This window comes from Eumetopias jubatus, unplaced genomic scaffold, assembly GCF_037043125.1.
Source record: "Eumetopias jubatus isolate StellerSeaLion01/CBP00866 unplaced genomic scaffold, mEumJub1_p1.0 scaffold_4, whole genome shotgun sequence".
Taxonomy (NCBI): Eukaryota; Metazoa; Chordata; class Mammalia; order Carnivora; family Otariidae; genus Eumetopias; species Eumetopias jubatus.
The window spans coordinates 185,591,902-185,608,724 of NW_028274810.1; the positions used below are offsets into that span (position 1 = coordinate 185,591,902).

Below are 16,823 nucleotides of genomic sequence, written 5' to 3' on the forward strand. Positions count from 1 at the left end.
TTGGGTATGTTAGGGTTTTCTAGAGAAACTGAACCAATAGAATGAGGAGATCAATAGGATCTTTCCAACACAGAGCAAGAAAAAAGAGAGGGATTCATTTTAAAGAATTGGCTCATGCTCTTGTGGGGGCTAGCAAGTCTGAATTTTGATGAGGAGGCAGGCAGGACTTTAAAGTGTTCAGATGATCACTTTAGGATCCACATTATGGAGGGTATCTGCTTTATTCAAAGTCTACTGATTTTGGTGTTAATTACATATAAAAATATACCTTCACAGCAACATCTAGACTGGTGTTTGACCAAAATCCGGGTACCATGGCTTAGTCAAGTTGACACATAAATTACCCTTCATAACAGGTTAACATCAGTCCAGACAAACAGCAATGGATGATAGACTCAAGCTCTGGCTGCTTCACACTTGGTAGGCAGAAAATGAACCTGAGGTCAGGGAAAACCAAAGAACGTGATTGGAAATCAGGCAAGCCATGCATTGAGTGGTGTCCTGCAACTTCTCTTCCTCAGGCCTGGAAAATATTTTTCCAATTCCTACCCTGAAAGGCCTGCAAGATGGAAAGATAAAGAAGATGTTTTAGGGCAGCAGGAGAGGTTGTGGAGAGATCTCTTACGTTCTTCCCCTGATTCCAAGGTCTGGTCAGTCTAGACACCATGGATGAGGGAACGGCACGTGGGATAACAGCTGAGAAAAGAGATGGAGGCCAGGGCAGCTCTAGGAGTTAGGATCAGAGTAACAGGGAAACTGGCTACAGGGAGCAGAGTGCACTTATGACTTTGACTCCAGAGACAGACAGGAGGCAGGAGTGCACAGATGTGTGCTCCTGGGAGAGATGATGATAGCCGGGCTATCAGTAGTCTATCTCACTCCCTCCTGCCCTTCCTGGAAGCCAGGGGAGACAAGAACCTGCTTACTGTTTTCCTGCAGTTTTATGCTTTTGACTATGGTGACTTAGTTGCATCCCCGCCTTCAACAGGAATGCTTTTGGCTCAAGTATGGATCTGCTTGATCTTTTTTTCATGAAGATAGGCTTTCTGCCAGAATGAATATTTCTCACTTATGAGAAAACAAGTAGCACACTCAGACTGAAATCAGCCTGCCTAAGTTGGTGCTCTCTGATAGCTTCCCTTGTTTGTTGTGCTCTCTCAGTGCTAGATTCTTAGCTAAAATGTCTAGGAATGGGCCCCTTTCGCTCAGGCATCTACTCACAATAAACCTGAAGGCCATCTCCAACCAGGGCACTATTAGGAGGACCCATACCACAGCAGGACCAGACAATCTGTTGGCCTGGGTATCACCTTCAAGAACTCAGATTTAGACTTTGATTTTATCTCCTAATGGCCTATGCATTCAGTCCCAGGGCAGGCTGATAGTGTTTTTCAAGAGCATCCCATTCATCTTACAACTTAAACTGGACTACCATCTGTGGACAATTACAATTTTATTTTTTATGTTTAAATACCCACTTGTTTAATGTTTTCAAAAATATGCCTTATGTTTGGCATTTATAAAATACACTGGGAACCTCAGACCTCTGGGCAAGGTCTAGCCTCTCTATCCCTCTGTGAGGTCTTTCGCTGGACTTTTCCACATAGACATAGTATAACTCTAACTAACCCACCCAGAGGGTGTGTAATGGGTGGTGATATGGGCATGGTGTGCCCTGTTCCCTGGAGGAACTAAATGACATGATCTTGAGCTATGTTAATGTGTTTGAGCCTAGTTCTGTTTGCTGTCTGTCCCTGCTTGTTCTCTGCCCCCTGTGTACAATGGGAGAATCATTTAAAACTCTTTTTGGAAGGAGATTCTTCTGGGTTGAATTTGAACTAAAACCCATCTCTTATTGGTTAAAAACATCAATTCCAAATTTCTCACCGTAAAAATCATTAAACGTTTCTTCTCCAGCTTTAGCAGCTTTAGATGGGGGTGGGCAGGCCAGACAGACAGATAGAAAGACAAACTCATGTTTAATCACTGCCAGTAAGCACTGTGTGCTCGGTTTTCATCTTGGTGCATTTCCTAAAGTTGCTTCTAAATTGGATTCCAGTGAACAATGAATGGGATGAAAATTGTGCTAAATAATAATAATTATTTTTATGAATATTATTTTATCAATATTACATATATCATAAAGGGATGAATTGTATAGGATATATAAAAATTCAATTTTCACTCTATGCAAAGAGTGAAAATATAATGCTATAACTTATGCTAAGGGAAGTTTTATATAAATGACAAATTTTGTGTGGGTGAAATTTTAGTGATCCATCTTGAACACAATAGAGGCAATATGGGAAAATAAATTATATTTTTGTATAAACTTATTTACACAGAAGGTAGCATGATCAAAATTTGGTGGTCATTTGAATTCAGATGATCTTTTAGTGTAATTTCATAAAAAGGTATGGTAAATACTACTTTCAGCAATTGTGTAACGCCCCATATGCAATCCTAAATGCAGCAATTAAAATTAGGAAGGGAAGTTTTTCCTTAGAGTTTTCATTTTTAATGTACCTAACTACACAAGTTTATGTGGTAGAATATACTAGCAAAGAAGATGAATGTTAACAGGCTAACTTTGGTGCATTTGAATATGCCTTATGGGAGTTTAAGTCAATGGGGAAATAATCTTTGGGTCTCTAGGTGTGTTTTGCTTCTCTGGAAGAAGTACCCTGTGGGTGCCTGAGCAATGAGAACTGTGGGTCATGTATCTCACAGTCCCCTGAATAACCCTTGGGACAGTGGACACTTTGCCACACTATTCTTGTGACAGGAGACCTTGGTTTTGCTTGCTAGTGAAGACAGGAGGGAATTTTGATAACCAACATACTTAACACCTTGACTCTTAAATCAATCCAGTGAAAAGTTTAAATTTGGTGATTAGTTCAAGCATCTTTTTGCATTATTTTTAATTACTTATATTACTGCTGTAGTATCTAATTGAAAATAAATTTGGAATTGACATCATTTTGTAAAACCGAGGCTGTGCATACACTATGATCTAGCAATCATAATTCTAAATATGTTCCAGAGAAACATTTCTTCATGTGCACAAGGAGACATGCATGCATGTTTATTGAAATATTATTTGTAAATGTTGTAAAAAATTGAAAACAGTCAAAATGGCTGTCAGTAAGGGAATATATAAATGAATGGTGGCCTGTCTGTATAGTGGAATATTACAGAACAGATGGGGATAAATATCTAGATCTTTATGTGCCAAGGAATGACCTAGAAGAGATGCAGTAGAGGGGGGGAAAAAGAAGTTTTAAAAACTATATAAAATTTAATACCATTTTTGTAAATTCAAAAACACTAAATATTTTATATTTACCTGTATTATGTTAATTTTCATATTTTTATATGTATACATTTTACTTATATTTATTCATATCCCTGTGTATGTTTGTGTTTCTGAAGAGAGGCATTACACTCAGGAGAGAGATTATATGAGGGCAAAGGAGACATAGCTAAAATTAAGATAGTGGTTAAAAGAGACTTTTACTTTACTTGTAATATATTTTTATATGTGATTTGTGTAATCAAAACAAAAATGTGTGGAACTATGAATAGAAGCAACTGTATCAAGTGAAAGCAGTTGTTAATTCTGGATATGGACAATAAAGAGTATTCTTTTCTCATTTGTACTTTTCTGAATTTTTAAAAAATTTCAAAGCCTAAAAAAAAGAAAGTGATTTATCCTTTTATATTTACTCCCTTCTTGTATTGTTGGAAGCTCAGTTTGGGAGGACTATTAGGATTTATGGTTTGATGTGAGAGGAGAGTCCTTTTTGTAATTTAAAGCTACTGTGTTGAAGGGAAACCATAGGTCTAGGGTATTTGGATTTATGTAACTTTATCTCTTATATGTTTATAGTGAGAATTTCACATCATTTATAAAGTTTCTTTTAAAAATATAGTACAGATGCATCAAATAGCAATGTATGATGTTTAAGCAGTGCATTCCATCTTACAAAGAGGTATATTCACATTGAGTTATTTTAATTGAATACCTTTGAAAAAATTTCATGCATCTTTTTTATTTCTTGGTGTCAGGATTTAATTGAATGATTTTAATTGAAAAAGCTCCTATAAAATTGTACATATTCTTCCAAAGTCAACTCAAGAGAAACATAAAATGATAGAATTTTAAGGTAATCTTACAAAGATTTTTGAATCAAGTATTCTAAAGAAGAACTTTTTATGGTGGTGAAAGATTTTATTTTGAGAAATTAGTTGAGGGGAAGTAGATGTTTTGTTTTTTGTTTTTCCTTTTGTGTTTGTTCTTCTGACACACTAATGTCTGGCTTTAGTCACCTCTTGAAGAGCACCTGATTAACATTTCCACCAAAATCATAGGCAGCAGAGTGGGTTCTTCTTTCACTGATAGAGAGGGTCTAGGCAGACCAATACCTAAGTTGGCTATCTGTGCAGAACATTTTGTTTGTTGCTCTGTTGTACCATTAATACTTTATATACGAATGCTGTAATTATTTGTTTGTAATCCTCAATTCAACTGTGCCTGCTCAGTAGCAGGGACCATATATTGCACATCTTTGTGTCCCTATTACATAACACAATATGTGGCATGTAGTTGGCACTCAATAATTTACATGCTGAATAAAATAATGTATTAATTGATGAAAGAGAATGTTGGTTGTCTCTCTTACACTAATTGTTTTGTTGACTTGTTTTAATACTTCCTTAGAAGGCTGTTATATTCCTGGGCTATGAAGAAAAATTAACTAATTAATAATAATTTTGCCTAAATCCAAGTAATGGTGTTATGTTGAATTGATAAGTGACATCTGATCTATCAATATTGTCCAAATTAATTATGCTCAATTGGCATGTTGCCATATATAGAATTTATTTTAGTGCCATATAAATATAACCTAAAGGAAATAGTATAACTGCCTTTAACACCTTGAAGAACTCTGTAAGTAGCTGCACTTGTCTGGCACCTTTGGACTAGCATATAGCTCTTGATGTGCATAATCTGCTATAAACAATGTACCTGCCTAATGATTATGCATAATGTACCTAATTCTGTCTTATGTTTAGTCCTTTAGTGCCATAATTTGGCTATAAAAGGATAATTAGTTTTCAAGTTTCTGGAAATAACAGCACCACTGGAATCCACATATTATAATCTTTCTCCCTCTTTTTATGTTTCCAGAGACTTGAGGTTTAACAGAATACGAGAAATTCCTGGGAGTGCCTTCAAGAAACTCAAGAATTTGAACACTCTGTGAGTACTTATTGCTTATCTGTGAGGTTTCTAAAAATACAATCTACTTGCATTGCAGTTTGCCATAAAAAGTCATTTGGAGAGTAAAGAACAGCTAGTATGGGAGTGAAAACTTGCTGGTGCTCTTGTAACCGGGAAGTTCTCTGCTTCTTTCCACAGTCTATATTTTTGTTACCTTCTGAATCTGTGAGAAATTCCTACTTATCTAATTGTCCTTTATATTCTATTTGTTTATAAAAGCTTCATGGATGAAGAAACTGAGAAAGAATAGTTAAATAATTTGTCTATGGGTCTCATAGCCAAAGCAATAGGCATGAAATTAAAATTCATGGTCTTGTGATTATGAAGTCCATACTTTCACCAACATGCCACTGGATCTCCTTATTTGTAATACCACAAATATCTTTAAAGTCATGTATTTTGAGGAAAAGCTACAACTTTATGGTTAAGTTTCGATAAAAATTTTCAATGTGTAAAAATACTCATTTTATTCATTCAAGAGATTTTATTATCTGTGGTCTGCTTAGCAGTTTGCTGGCTTTGGGTCCAGACCAAAATACACAGGAGTCTGCTATGGTATAGCAGATAATCTGACCTTGCAGATAATCAGTAAACAAAGATTCAACTGTAAAAACTGTAAAACATGTAATAGAAATATGGCAACTACTATAATGGAAGAGAGTAGAATGCTATGATAGATGATGACAGGGGGCTTACAGGTATTAACATTGCTCAATATTTAAAATTACTTGTGTTGCACTTAGATTAATCCATAAGGTAAAATCACTGGAAGTTAAGAATGTACAGTGTTGTTAGAACTATGTGGGTACATCAATCTTCTTGACATAATATTTTCATAATTGAGTTAATAATATTTTCAACCTAGCTGAATTTATCACCATATTACAACCAAGCTAGTCCTTCTAACTTCAAGGTTGAGATTATAACTTTATACTTGTGCTTTTCCCACCTGGATTCTTTCCAATAACTGATGCCTGAATACATATACTTTATCACAATATCTCTGGTTGGGGTGATGTAAGAGCATAAGGAAGTAAGGACTGCAAGGTTTATTTCCTATTTAACAATAAAGCAGTTGTTCTCAAACCATATTATATAAAAAAGTTTCCTGGAGAGCTTGTGGACATGAAGATGCCTAGTCCTCGTCCCCAAAGATTCTGATTTAAGACTTCTCAGGAGAGACTTAAAGATTTGCATTTTAACGAGTATCTCCAGGGGGTCTGACACTTGGGGAACACCTTCGCTGAAGCGTTCAACCACTATCTACTGAGATGTGTAGATGATAGAAAACCAAATATCTTATTAATCAAATGTTACCAAGTGTTATCAAATCCATTCTTCCATTATAGTTGCCACTTAAAAGTTTTTTGAGGAGTGTAGCAAAGTGATGATCTTTATTGCAGTTTGGCCACATTTTGGAGTTATAGCACACAACACTGTAATTATTAATGAACAGTCCATCTCCTCATTTGGTAGAAACCATACTTATTATTAATTTATGTCTAAATATTTTTATTAAAAAAACAAAATGAAATAATTATCATTTGTGGTGTTAATTACAAGCCTTATTCTATACTGGTTGCTTTATGTATATTAGCTCCATTTCTCACTCCATTTCATACTGTGTGATAGATGTTATTATTTCCATTTTACAGATTAGGAAACTGAGACTAATAACTGTAGTGTAATTTATCCACATTCATACATCTAGAAAGGGGCAGAGTCAAGATTCACACACACATTGATCTGTTAACTGCTGGGCTGTATGGTTTCTCATGATAGATTTTTAGGAAGCCTAGTTCCCTGGAATAACAGGTGATGGATAACTTAAGTAGTAAGTTGTGTAAGAAGGAAAGAAGTGAGATCAGAAATGGGACACTGGAAGACTGCTGGGGTTGGAGATAACTTGTGCTAGAGCTGTGTGGTGAAGCCCCAATTGCTCAATGAGTTCTGAGGACCCAACAGAGTTATACTTATAATGCAGGTATGTTCATGAAAGTTAGGGAAAAATAAACATTTTAGCTGGTGTAATTACTGAGTTTCTTGTTGTATGTTTTTTTAAACTACCAAATTACCAAATTTTGTAAGAAAATCTCAATATTTAAAATATTTCTCAAATAAGATATTATTATAAGGTATGATATTATGTTTTATATAATGTGATGGGAAATCTTCACTATGCCTCATTTTATGAGAGCTTTTTATCATGTTTATGAATCAACAGTCACTATTTCATTTATTTGTTTTTATTTTAAGATCTGGCATAGTGTTTTCTTTTCTCTCAAGACTTTGAAGGATTGATATTTAATGGTTTGTCAAAGGTGTTACTCTGTTAAGTAGCCATAACTTTAGTTAAGATATTTGATTTGTCTTTAAGGTTATTCTGTGATGTAGCAAGGGAACAAAATTTCCTGCAGTAAATACTAGTGTAGTTTTCTAGTTGGAGGTATGCAGGACAATTTTTAAAAAGCATTAATTTCTGGGATAATAGAAACATGTAGATTAGATTTGGCTTTCCACCCATTATTAGTAATAAGGCTTTGGTTGGATCACTTTGTAACTTCTTTAGTTTGTAACTTGCTTTTAAGATGAAAAAATAACCACACATGGTTTTATGCTGAGTTAGCCAGGATCATACACACTATCCAGGTGAAAAAAAATCGCAAAGATCTGAATAAAATACAAAAAGCAACTCTTTGGAAGTTCAGATGGCAATGAAAGCAGCCAAGATTTGAGTAACTAAAATCTGGGAAAGAAAGGAAACTCATTGAGCTGACTCAAACCTTCTGTGCAACTTTTCCTTCTTTGGCGATTTGCCAAATCAAGATGCAGAGCATGGAGGATGAAAAGAAGGCAATAGCCTAGATTTCATGTCAGTCTCACTGGACTGGGAAGACAAAGATTGGAAGTTAAGACCACCAAGACAACCAGCACTAGAAGGCCAGGATACTTGAAAGAAGGCAGGTGCAGAATAGTGAGATGAAGATTTTGCCAGCCATTTCATTGAGGTACTTGCTAACTTAGAACTGAAACACATAGGGAGAGGGTACCAGGAAGACAAGGAGAAAGCAACTATTAAGACTTAAAAAGCTAATCAGAGATTTTGGCCACTTCAATGTACCAGAGAAACAAAAAGAAGACTTTAGGGCCCATCACAGAAAAAAGCCCCTGATAAATACCTCTGGTTTTATTTTTTTTTAAAGATTTTATTTATTTATTTATTTTTAAAAAGAGAGAGAGAGCGAGCAAGAGAGAGGGAGAGAAAGCAGAGGGAGAGGGACAAGCAGACTCTGTGATGAGGGCTTGATCTCACGACCCTGAGATCATGACCTGAGCCAAAACCAAGAGTCAGATGCTTAACTGACTGAGCCACCCAGGTGCCCCAATACCCCTGGTTTTAATTTTGTACTCCTAAAAAGCTATGCCCTAGAAGCAATGGACCATCCTAGACTGGGAGAAGGTGATCTGCTGTATTCTTTCTGCCTCCTAAAAACAAATCAAACCTTCTCTGGAAAAATATAAAATGATCCCAACCCTCTACAATTTTTCACTCACAACATCAGTCAATAAAAGATGTCCAAGCATGCCACGAAAACCAAGAGAAAAAAAAAGAGAACCAAAGAAGCTATGTTTAAGATTTTGAAGTTATAAAACACAGACTTTAAAATAATTAGAATTAACATATTTAAGGTAATATATGAAATGATAAAAATTTTCACCAGATAAGAAGTAATTACTATGTTTTTCTTAGACCTAAGAAGATCATTCCATTTAGGAATTGAGTGGACTGATTCAATCATAGATTAGAATATGGCAGAAGGGAGAATCAGAGTCCTGAAAGATAGGTTATTAAAAATTACCCAGAGAGAAGCACATCGGGGGAAAAAAGATGGAAAACACAGAAAAAGAGAGTAAAAGACAGGGACATGACAAAAATATCTACATGTAATTGGAAGATGACAAAGAAAATAGGACAGGGGAATATTTGAAGAAATTTTAAACACCAATGTTCTTCTAAAACAAAAGATAACAAGTCAACAGTTTCAAGAAGCCTTATGAAATTATGTAGGCTAAATATACAGAGAACTACACTCAGTCACATTGTAGTATATTTGCTGAAAACTAAAGACAAATGGGTCATTTAAAAAAATATTTTTTGGGTAAACATACATTATCTTTTAAGAAATAGCCATAGAAATGGTGAAAGTTAAAAACAATGGAAAGGCATTTTGCTGGGAAAAAAAATAATGGAAAGACTTGAATTCTATTCACAGGGAAATTAGCCTTTAACAATGAAGGTAAAAAACCCAAACAAACAGACATTTGCAGAGACATAAAAGCTGAGATAATTTGCATTCAGTAGGCCTGCAAATTCTTTTTCCCCTCAGGCAGAAGGAAAAAGATGCAAAATGGAAATGCAGAAGTGTAGGATACAATGAAAAACACATAAAGGGTAAATATTTTGACAAACTTTAAATTATTTATTTCTTTTTTTAAAAGATTTATTTATTTATTTTAGAGAGTGTTTGAGCACACACCAGTGTGGGAAGGGGCAGAGGAAGAGAATTTTCAAGTATCCTCCTTGCTGAGTGCACAGCCCAACCTGGGTTTTGATATCATGACCCATGAGATCATGACCTGAGCCCAAACCAAGAGTTGGTTGATTAATCAACTGAGCCACCCAGGCACCCCATTTATTTCTTATAATAATAATGTGCATGTAACATATGTAGAATTAAAAGAAATGATAACAATAGGACAAAATATAGGAGGAAGTCAAATGGAATTAAAATGCTTTAAGGTATTTTTTTTGTTAAGAAAGTGCTAAAATTATCAACTAAAAGTAGACATTAATTAGGTCAGTATACTTGTTGATATTTCTGGGGTAACCACTACAAGAATAATAAAAAATGTATACTTAAGAAGTTAATAAGAGAAAAATCAAATAATAAAAATTATTGATTAATACAAAGAAAGCAAGAAAGGTAAAAGGAGCAAAGAACAGATATTAATATTTACCTATGTTATATTTGTGTATACATGAAATACACAGTAATATTCAGATTGGCTATTAAATTAATAACTTAATTTATTGATATAAAAAATCAAGTTTCGGGGGGGTGGGGAGGTAGGGTAGCCTAAGGATGGGTATTAAGGAAGGCACGTGTTGTAATGAGTACTGGGTGATATATGCAGATAATGAATCATGGAACACTACATCAAAAACTAATGATGTACTGTATGGTGTCTAACATAACATAATAAAAAAATTTAAAAAATTAAACATTTATCATCAAAAGGCAGAAAGTGAAAAGGCCATCCATAAGCTGGGAATGTATAGATCTGACAAAGGACCTGTATCTACAACATATAAGGAATTCCTGTATCTCAATAAAAAGACAACTCAGTGGAAAAAAAATCAAGTATATGTCTATATTCTAGTAACAACCATTTAAAAAAAAGTGATACAATTTGTAATAACATGAAAAATTTTGATAAGTAGAAATAAATGCAACAAAGATTATATATAACTTGATGAGAAAACTGTAACAGATTACTGGGAGAAATTAAAGAAATCTGAAATAAATGAATACATATATCATGATTATGAATTGGAAGACTTGATATTGTTACATTATCACTTCATTTTAAATTGATTTATAGATTCAATGCAACCCCAGTCAAATCTCAGCCATCTGTTTTGTGAAAGTTTATAAGCTGAATCTACAAAAGGCCACACATAGCTAATCAAGTAGTAAAGAAAGATGTTGTAGAAAGATTTAGACTCGATATCAAGAGTTATTATAAATAAAAGAAATTGCAAGTGTGGGTTTGGTTCAATGACAAAGAAACAAATGAAACAGAATGAAGAGTCCAGAAATAGACCCACATGTAAATGGTCATCTGAGATGTCACAAATGTGTATTGCATTGCAGTGGGAAAATGACAATTATCTAGTAAATGATGCAGAGTTATTTGGATATCCATGATGAAAAAGATAGATTTTGGCACTATTTCACTACTTTGGCTCACATACAATAATCAATTCTAGATGGATCATAGATCATGTAAAAGATAAAAATAATAAGGATTCTAGAAGATAAGAGAAAAAATTCTTCATATCCTTAAGACAGACAAACATTTCTCAGAGGACACAAAAAGCAATAACAGTAAAGAAAATGATTGATAAATTAGATTTCATTAAAATTAAGAACTTCAGCTTACCAAAGACACCTTTATGAATAAAAAAGAAGCCATAGCCTGGAATATTTGCAATTATGTATATCCAATAAAGGATTTGTATCAGGAATTCTTACAAATCAATAAGTAAAAGACAAAAACCCCAAATTAAAAATATGTAACAGCCATTTGACAAATTATAATATCCAAATGGCCAATAAACTCATGAAGATGTATTCAACATCCCTTTGCATAAGGGAAATGCAACATAAAATGACAATAGGATACCTCACACCATTACAACAAAAAACACTCAAAATATTCACTTATAATGGAGCACTGGCTCAATTATTTTAGAACATTGGCAGTATCCACTAAAACTAAATACATGTAGATCTGGTGACTCAGAAATTGCACATATAAGCATATAATCCATGGAAAGGAGTATAGTATTTCAAAATTATGTATAAGAACTTGGTAGAAACATTATTTGTAATACTGAAAACTGGAGAAAAGATTAAACCTACTAGCCAATCAAGTCCTAGTAAACCTAAAGTTATGCAAAATTAACTATAGAACAAACTATATTCCTGTGAGCTAGCACAGGTAGAATTATACAGCTACATGTGGTTACAGAGGAGGGCAAGAGAGAGAGAGGAGCACATGGGAGAATGCACAAGGAGAACCATTGGCTTGGAAAATGAAAGGGGCTGAATTTTGTGAATTCTCACAACCAGCAGGGCTTAAAGCCTGGAGTTTTAAAGGTCAGCAGACTTGACTGAAATAGAGCTTAAAGGGTACTGCCCTGATCCTGGAGAGAAAGCAGGCCAACATCCCAGGGGCAGAGTGATCTGAAGAACACCTGGGGCACACAGTGGGGAGATTATTTGCTCATCTAAGTAGGGCCCCTGGGAGGCAGCATTCACAGAGATACCTCTCTAGGAACAGGAGAACAGGCCAGCACAATTTCCCTCCCCTGCTCCTCAGCATAAACACGGAGCCACTGGTGGGAGGCAGCACCATGCCACACTGGCCGCCTGACTTGCTTACACTAAATACCACTCGCTGCACTCTGATAGGACTGCCTTTCTCAGTCAAGCTTGCCTCAGTCCCAGTGCAGTGGGTGCCTCCCCAAGAATACCAGCATAAGCCCCTGCCCACACTACATCTCTTGACCAGAGAGTTCTACAGGGCTTCAGTTCTGGTGGAGTTGCTGTCAGGTCTCATTTCACAAGCAGACCACAACACACCTAGTTAAAACTTACCACATTCAGACGAGGGACCAAATACTACCCACAGCAGGCAAAGAGAGCCTCTGCAGATGACTGACCTGAGGGATAGAGTAGGCGAAACAAAACAGCAGAGCACAAGAGGCCCCAGGCCATGGGCACTACATGACCTCTTCTTCATAAGGGCATTACTTTCAGGAGCAGGAGACATAAGGAGACTTTTCTAGCACACAGAAGGCAGAGACTTAGACAAAATGCCAAGATGGACGAATGTATCCCAAGTGAAAGAACAAGATAAAGCAAGGCCCAGAGATCTAAGTGAAACAGATATAAGTAACATGCCTGATGGAGAATTGAAAGCAATAATCATAAGGATACTCAATGGACTTGAGAAAAGAATAGAAGACATCAGTGAGACTCTTACCATGGATATAAAAGAGTTAAAAAAGAATCAATCAGAGATGAAGAATGCAATAAATGAGATTGGAAACAAGCTTGATGCAATGAACAGCAGGCTGGAAGAAGCAGAGGAATGATCTAGAAGTGATCTAGAAGGCAAAGTCATGGAAAGCAATGAAGGTGAACAAAAGACAGGAAGAAGAATTATGCAACACAGGAATAGACTTAGGGAACTCAGTGACTTCATCAAATGTAAAAACATTCGTATTAGAGGAGTCCTAGAGGAATAAGAGAGAGAAAGGGGGGCAGAAAATTTACTTTCTAGCCAGAAACTTCCCTAATCTGGGGAAGAAAACAGACATCCAGATCCAGGAGGCACAGAGATCTCCCATCAAAATTAACAAAAGCAGACCAACACCAAGACATGTTATTAAATTGGCAAAATATGGTGATAAAGGAAAAAATTTAAAAACAGCAAGACAAAAGAAGTCCTTAACTTACAAGGGGAGACCCATAAGCTAGCTGGAAATTTCTCAACAGAAATTTGGCAAGCCAGAAGGAGTGGTATGCTATATTCAAAGTGCTGAATGGGAAAAATCTGCAGCCAAGAATCCTCTGTCCAACAAGGTTGGCATTCAGAACAGAAGGAGAGTTTCCCAGACAAACAAAAACTGGAGCTCATGACCACTAAGCCAGTCCAGCAGGAAATATTAAAGGGGACTCTCTGATTAAAAAAAAAAAAATCTAATTTAATTAACATATACTGTATTATTAGTTTTAGAGGTAGAACTTAGTGATTCATCAGTTGCATACATCACTCAGTGCTCATTACTTTAAATGCATGCCCTCCTTAATGCCCATCATGCAGTTACCCCATTCCGCCAACCACCTCCCCTCCAGCAACCCTGTTTGTTTCCTATAATTTGAGTGGAAAGGAAAGACCACAAGTGACAAAGATGAAAAAGGATCAGAGAAAATCTCCAGAAATAATGACAAAACAAGTAATAAAATGGCAATAAATATTTATCAATCAGTAATTACGTTCAAGGTCTCCTGGGTAGCTCAGTCTGTTAAGCATCTGCCTTTGGCTCAGATCATGATCTCAGGGTCCTGGGACAAGGCCTGTGTCTGGCTCCCTGCTCAGTAGGGAGTCTGCTTTTCCCTCTCTCTCTGCCCCTCCCCCCTGCTCATGCTCTCTCTCAAATAAAATCTTAAAAAAAAAAATTACTTCGAATGTAAATGGACTAAATGCTCCAATCAAAAGACATTGGGTGTCAGAATGGATAAAAAACAAGACCCATCTATATGCCCGACCTACCAGAGACTCATTTTAGACCTAAAGACACCTGCAGATTGAATGTTAGGTGATGGAGAAACATTTATCATGCAAATGGATGTCAAAAGAAAGTTGGAGTAGCCATACTTACATCAGACAAACTAGACTTTTTTATTATCATACTGTTTTTTTTTAAGATGTACTTATTTATTTTAGAGAGAGAGAGAAAGAGAGCACAAGTGAGAGGGGCAGAGGGAGAGGGAGAATCTCAACTAGACTGCACACTGACTGTAGAGCCCATTGTGGGGCTCGATCCCACAACCCTGAGATCATGACCTGAGCCAAAACCAAGAGTTGGATGCTTAACTGTGCCACCCAGGTGGCCCTGTTCTTATATTGTTTTTATCCTGCTTGGTATCAAGGTAGTACTGGCCTCATGGAATGTTCTCTCTATTCCATTATTTGTAAGATTTTTTTTTAAGATTTTATTTATTTATTTGACAGAGAGAGACACAGCGAGAAAGGGAACACAAGCAGGGGGAGTGGGAGATGGAGAAGCAGGCTTCCTGCAGAGCAGGGAGCCCCAAGTGGGGCTCAATCCCAGGACCCTGGGATCATGACCTGAGCTGAAGGCAGATGCTTAAGGACTGAGCCACCCAGGCTCCCCCCATTATTTGTAAGATTTTGATACACAATGTCATTAATTATTTTAAAGAAATATTTGGTAGAATTCACCAATAAAACCCTGTGGTCTTGGGCTTTTCTGTGCTGGGAGATTTTTGATTCCTAATTCAACTTTTTTTCTTGTTTTTGGTCTAAGAAGATATCCTATTTCTTAGATTCAAGGTTCATGATTCAATCCTGGTAATGTGTGTTTTTTGGAATTATATGTTTTTTTTTTCCCTAAGTTATCTGATTTGTTAGTATATAATTGTTTATAGTAATGTATTATCACACTATATTTCTGTGGTTATCTCTTGTATTGTTTTCTCTTCCATTTCTCGTTTTGGTATTTGAGTTGTCTCTCTTTTTTTCTTAGTTAATGTAGTTAAAGCATTGCCAATTTTTTTTTTTTTGGAAAAACTGGTCGTTACTTTCAATGTTGTGTTACTGTTTATTCTGATCTCTATTTTATTCATTTCTGATTTTTCTTTGTTATTTTCTTCCTCTACTAAATTTCAGCTAAGTTTCTTCTTTTTCTACTTCCTTGTGGTATAACATTGTTTTAACGTTTTTTGTTAATACAAGCATTTATAGTATAAATTTCACTCTAACATCTGCTTTTGCTGCATCCCATAAGTTTTGGAATATTGTGTTTTCTTTTTCTTTTGTCTTGAGACATATTTTGATTTCCCATTTGATTTCTTATTTGACCCATTGCTTATGCAATAATGTGTTGTTTAATATTTACATATTAAGTATTTAATATTTACATGTAGATTTTCCAGCTTTGTTTTATTGTTGATTTTTATTTTGTACCATTGTGGTTAGAAAATATACTTGGTATGATTTCAGTCTTCTTAAATTTGTAAGATTTGTTATGTCTCTTTTTATATGATTTAACCAGGGGATTCTTCTGTGTGTACTTGAAGAAAATGTGTATTCTATTTTTCTTGGATGGAATGTTTTATATATATTAGAACCATGTTTTCTGAAGTATGCTTCAAATAAAAAATGTTCTTGTTGAAAAAAATAACTTTTACTGAGAGTACTCATTTAAAATAAAACATCAGGGGTGGGGGATGGGTGAAATAGGTGAAGGGGATTAAAAGGGCAGTTATGATGATGAGCACTGAGTAATGATGTATAGATTTGTTGAATTACCGTATTGTACACTTAAACTAATATAACACTGTATGTTAACTCTATGGGAATTGAAATTAAAAACTTAATTAAAAAAAAAGAATTACACAGCTAGAATCATAAGGATGAGACTACCAGAGTTCAATGTCATCCCTACAGGAGGTTGTTGAATAGTCTCTTGCAAGACAGCTCACCACAGTGTCTCTGAGAGATAGTGAGAATAGTAAAGCCACACTTTTACCAGTTTATTATAAGGACAAAGGGAAATAAAGAAAAGAGCTTTAAAAATAAAGTTAAAAGTTTCATGACAGAATATTAACAATTTTGACTATGTGGTTTTTATACCAATATAGCAGTACAAAGTGAAATCAAGCATCTGATGATTTTATTTCCTTGAGTCACCTTTGCACTAATTGCAATGGGAGCTCCTCTGTTTTCTTGATGTTTAAAACAAATTCCAACTGCACCAGCATGTTTGAGCCTTCTAGTTTCTGGATGAAGCTGATAAGAATAATACATTTGGGAAGAAGGCTCAAATTCAATTATGGATCACCCAAATGGATTACTCAAGTGGATTACTCAAATATGATTATAGGAGAGATAATTGAGACCCAGAGGAGCAACAATAATTAATAAACACCAAAGGCAAAGG

At 35.5% G+C, this 16,823-nt stretch overlaps 1 protein-coding gene across 1 annotated transcript in view; it reads left to right on the forward strand.

Moving 5' to 3' along the window:
* Positions 1–16,823, forward strand: part of PXDNL (peroxidasin like) — a 478,851-nt gene that overhangs the window by 186,127 nt on the left and 275,901 nt on the right. The window contains exon 2 of the mRNA XM_088023147.1: positions 5,192–5,263. Coding sequence (XP_087879273.1) covers positions 5,192–5,263 — 72 coding nt within the window. The remainder of the gene's footprint in view (positions 1–5,191; positions 5,264–16,823) is intronic.